Genomic DNA, 4,992 nt, shown 5'->3' with positions numbered 1-4,992 from the left:
CTGTGCTACCTGGTGAGGATGTGTATTCCTCCTTAATGTAGAGCACCACACCCCCGCCTTTCCTCCCTGTCCTGTCCCTCCTGTACAACCTATAGCCCTTGATATCCACTGCCCAGTCGTGCGTTGGGTCCCACCACGTTTCAGTGAGGGCTGCTATGTCTGGGTTGGTGTCGGCTACCAGGAGGGTAAGTTCCTCCTGCTTGTTTCCCATACTATGAGCGTTTGTGTAGGAGCATTTGAGGCCTCCTGAGGATGTGTGCACTGGCCCCCTATTCTCAGCATTGTACATTGTACCTTGCACTGTACAAGTTTCTTTCAGGCACTAGGACGCAGAGCAGAGCCCCTGTGAAGTGACTTTAGGATAGTGCTCCATGGTACAATTCCCCCTTCTGACTGGAATGAGTAATGTAGTTCAGAACCAAACTATTTGTTAAATATTTATCTTTTTTTCTGTTTAAAAGCCTGGTGCATATAAAATGCTTAAAATGATAAAATACTACCCTCTACTCTTCAGTATATACTGACATGACACTTTTTTTTTTATATATATATTAGAATGAAGTTCCCATCCACTGTGTAACCTGCAATTGTGAATTTCAGTCTCGGAATAAGCTGTTTGAACACTTAAAGGCCACAGGCCACGCAAAAGCAGTGCAAGCACCAACTCTGAATGGAGCTGTGAATGCCAGAAGCAAAAAAGAAAAACGTAAAAACAGATAGGACTTTGGCTGGCAATCTTTGGACAGTCAAACACGGATACTCGCAAAACCCGTTCAGAACCAAAAGGCATTGTGTCCTGTAATCTGAATTAAAGGGCCCGGCTAAACTTGCAGAATGGAAAAGCATTTTTATCCTGTGCAGAAAGTGGTGTTTATTTTTTTTACCAACATTTAACTGAATTTTCAGAGGCTGTCCCAGTGGCTTTAAAGTCTTGAGAAGCTGACATCTACAGGCTGCTGTTCCTGAATATTTGTTGGACTCTATCACTAAAAAATGTACAGGGGGAAGAAATAAATTATTTTAACACTTCTATTGCGCTCTTTATTTTACAGAGCTCATTTCATGAATATGATGAGATGGGAAGCAAATGAACTGTCTTTAATTATCTGCTTCTTTTAGACCACTCTACAAATATGAGAGAGCCCAAACTGGCCTGTATCTTGGCACAGTTCAAATCTTGCTGTGCTCCTTTATTTGCCTTGAAATATAAATTAAAGAGCTGCTTGTGGGAAAAGACCCAACTTCTCTTTATGGCTAGTTCATCTCTAAACTATAAAAGGCAGAGTTACAAAGAAATGCAACACACAAGGTCAGTATGATGCCTTTATTGGACCAAAAGTTTTTGTGTGGGGGCTAACATTCGGAAAGTGTAACTTGCAAACGCAGCATCCTTGGGCGGTAGGCAGGATGTTTAGTAGAAGTCTTGCAATAGGTACTCCATGGCAAACACTATTGAACTCCTTAACCATGTTTGTACAGGGGAGCACAGCACTTTGTTTCACCGGCTGTGGATGGTTGTCCTGGCTAAGTGAAGCAGGGGTGCCGACACAACCCAGAGAGCCGCTGCCAGTGAGAGTAGAGGGGAGACGGCTGTGAGAGAGAGCGTTCAGGGGCAAGTTCTGAGGTAGGTGTCATATGTGGCTACTTGGCAAGAGCTTCATCTTCTCAGAGGGTTTCACAGAAACTGCGCCCTACAACCCAATAGCAAAGGCTCGTGGTAGAACGTGAGTATGCTCTGTTCTGCCTCTGTTTCACTGCTACAGCTATTTCCTACTACATAAAGGAAAATTAGGCTCTTGATAAGTATCATTATAGGAGTTAAATGGTTTGTTGTGTAATGCTGCCTTACCACGCTGAGCATATCTCGTCTCCTTGAATGGGAAAACAAGGACTTGTTACCATTTCTTCACTTCGCAGCCACACAGCCAAACGGGGCTTTTCATTGAAATGGAAGGGTAATCACTTTTAGTTTGCTGGTGTAGAAGCATATCTGTTCTAGGAACAAAATTTAAATGCTAAAATCTACTAGGAAGTCTATCTAAAAGCAAGAGAGCTTAAAATTCAATGAAGTCATTAGTTACTCAGCAATGTCACTGTGAAAAGTAAATCTCTGCATGTCAACTCCAAGTCAATCAACGTTGCAGCCAGAATTCCATCAGCTCCTTCTGAGCTGAGTCGCCAGGATTAAAGTTGGATTGGAGGGGGAATCGCCACAGCTTGAACTTTAAATTTAAAGATGCTTGACAGCCAGCACTGTTAACTACAGACAGGCTCCGCCTGAGAACTTCCTGCCCAGTACTGATAGTATGAAGTGTGAGTCAGTGGTTTCCTGCCAAAGCTGGGATGAGAGATTAGTCTTGCAGGTACTCTACTCCCAGTTGACTGGGAAGGCACTAATTAATAACTCATTTGGCTTTGTGTGTTCACAATAGGCAAAACTGCTCTTGTGATACAGGACATTAGAGTAAGTGAGTTCTTGTTCAGCCACCAAATTAAGGAATCTTCCAAAATCATTTAAATTCACAAAGTGCTCAGTAAAATAAGGTCTGATTTTCTTCATCCAATGACTTTCCTGCAGATTGCATTATAGTTAGAGGACTATTCCAGAGTATTGATTATGCGCGCATTAAATACCTGAGCTTCATCTGAGGCAAGGGAACTGTTTAGGGTCTATTTTGCAGCTTTTCTTTCCATGTGTCTCATTAGTGCAGCATGAAATACTTCCAATGCAAAGTCTGCATCTTTTTTAGTGATGCACATTGGTGGTTTAATTCTGAAGGTCTGAAGAGAGAAAGGTTTGATGAACATTTGATGCACAGTCACCCAGTAAAACTACCCCTGCATCCCAATATAATCAGGAATAAGTAACATGCCAGTCTTCTTACAGATTACCAGTAATAATAATATCCATTCAAGCTTAAGGGTAGCTTGAATGACATGCAAAATAAATTAATTTCATTTAGTCTTTCACTTTTAAGGCTGATTTAAGAGTACAGGCACAAGATGGGTATGGTGGTTAATGCAAAATGTATTTGGTCTAATGGGGGAAACATTGTGTAACACATGAGTTTAGTAGAAATTCCTGTTTCTATTCTGAAGTGTTCTGAGATGCAACTAAACAGCAGAAAATGAAGTTTATATCTCAAGATGCTCCCCCCTCTATAAGCAGCCAACATCAATTTGTACCACATCCCAAACTGAATCTTCCCTTAAGTCTCCTGAGCAATTCAGTCTCGTAGCCTGACTTGAAGTACAAACGCTGGGCTTGACCAGAAATATGGGGGCACCAGTGCCTTACTAATACCTTAGTGTGGTATTTAGGGCACTCTCTGGGAGGTCGATTTGAGTCCCAACAGGCTAAGGAAGAATTGAACTTAGATCTCCCACAACCTACATAAATACTCCTAACCACTGGGTTAATAGGGGTAATAGCAGCAGCACATCTATCATTTGGAAAAAGTAACCCTGGCTCCATTTCTCTAAAGGTGCCTAGGCCAAGTGCAGTGAAATGCTGAGTAAGGCATATAAGCCCTAGGGAAAGGTAGGATTCATGACATGCTTCTCAGCAGTTTCCTGTTGGAGGGCTCAGTGGGCTAATTATTTTGGTTCCTGTCCCAGTCTAAGTCAGGGTTCAGGAGTCTGACTGGGAGGTGGTGGCTAAAGTTTTAAACACTGCAATGCTCAGCTTCCAATTCCCTTGTTTTGGGTCCAATCCTAAATCATTCCTATACTTGCAATTCCACTCGGTAAAGCCTAATGTACCTGCTGCTACTCACACATGGACTACAGCATGACTTCGATTATATCATAACTTTTAAGCTCTCCAGTTGTACATTAGAGGCTCCTGTACCTGACCATAAATTCCTCCTTTGCCAATCAATACTCCCATGTCTTTGCAGTCTTCCCAGATCTCACCTATCTCTTCAATGGGAAGAGGCTGACGACCATCCTGTGAAGAGAGACCATTTAGCTTTTATGTTATTTGAGTAGATTAAATCCATGAGGCACTAGTGTTGCATTGACCAACCCCAGTGAAAAGCTTACTTGTCTATCTTTCAGGATGCAATTACCCAATTTCAAACAAACACACAAGTGCTGTTTTGCAGTGTATTAAAAATCAGTGAAGCATTTTGGGACTTTGAATCTTCTAACTCACTTATAGTAAGTGTAACGTCACCTGTTCTATGGATTCTTTTTAAGAGGAACAGTTTCTTGTGGCCACGTGGCCCATGAAGGTAGAGCTTTAGCACTGTTATAAATCACAGGGCATGAGCCTTGTTGTTACTGACCTTGTCCTTCACCATTTCTATTCCAATCATGAGCCCTTTGCCACGGACGTCTCCAATGATCTCAAACTTATCCTGCACTTTGGCTAACTCCAACAGCATGTAAGTCCCCACTTCTTCACTGTTCTTTTGTAGACCATCTTCTAAAATGGCCTGGTTAGAAATGACAGACATCCAGGTTGAAGAAAAAGGATTAACTTTAAAATTGGATTGCCTTACACACCTGCACCGAATGTGTAACAGCCATCTCTATTTCCCTTAGCAAAGACACAGCAGGCTAATAATGCAAAGTTTTACCTCCACTAGTATGCTAGAAAATACTGGAATGGCAATCTGCACTTGTCAAACGTACACTGCTGCTTTTTTTCCCCATTATTTATTTACCTAAGTCAGTCAGTGTGAGCTTTATACATGAATTTTGATCATTGTAAGTCTTCTAGTACAGTTCAACTCTCCTTTCTCATGTCATATCAGCATCAAGCTATGTATGTACTTACAGCATAAGTCTATTCTGCTTTCTAAAGCTTCCTGGCAAGCACTTACATTTAAAGTATATACAGAAATCTTTAATAGTAAGAGTGAATTAAAATGAATTTGTCTTATTTCTAGCTTCCCCCAGCTTCTAACACAAACTATAACTGTATTTAATTATTGACATACATCGACCACTTTATACATTGAAAATTTGCTTTATGAAACAGATGGG

At 41.3% G+C, this 4,992-nt stretch overlaps 2 protein-coding genes across 2 annotated transcripts in view; one reads left to right on the top strand and one right to left on the bottom strand.

The window, feature by feature from the left end:
- DNAJC21 (DnaJ heat shock protein family (Hsp40) member C21) overlaps positions 1 to 1,030 on the top strand; it is a 58,535-nt gene extending 57,505 nt beyond the window's left edge. The window contains exon 13 of the mRNA XM_019518273.1: positions 556 to 1,030. Within this exon, the coding sequence (XP_019373818.1) occupies positions 556 to 720 (165 nt within the window). The 3' untranslated portion in view covers positions 721 to 1,030. The remainder of the gene's footprint in view (positions 1 to 555) is intronic.
- Positions 1,031 to 1,306: 276 nt separating this feature from the next.
- Positions 1,307 to 4,992, bottom strand: part of AGXT2 (alanine--glyoxylate aminotransferase 2) — a 19,278-nt gene continuing 15,592 nt past the window's right edge. Inside the window, exons 12-14 of the mRNA XM_019518272.1 lie at positions 4,290 to 4,439; positions 3,851 to 3,949; positions 1,307 to 2,781 (exon numbers count right to left, since the gene is read on the bottom strand). Coding sequence (XP_019373817.1) covers positions 2,671 to 2,781; positions 3,851 to 3,949; positions 4,290 to 4,439 — 360 coding nt within the window. The 3' untranslated portion in view covers positions 1,307 to 2,670. The remainder of the gene's footprint in view (positions 2,782 to 3,850; positions 3,950 to 4,289; positions 4,440 to 4,992) is intronic.

Source organism: Gavialis gangeticus, unplaced genomic scaffold, assembly GCF_001723915.1.
Source record: "Gavialis gangeticus isolate Ggan-Ray unplaced genomic scaffold, GavGan_comp1, whole genome shotgun sequence".
Classification (NCBI taxonomy): Eukaryota; Metazoa; Chordata; order Crocodylia; family Gavialidae; genus Gavialis; species Gavialis gangeticus.
This window is presented reverse-complemented; position numbering and strand designations above follow the sequence as displayed.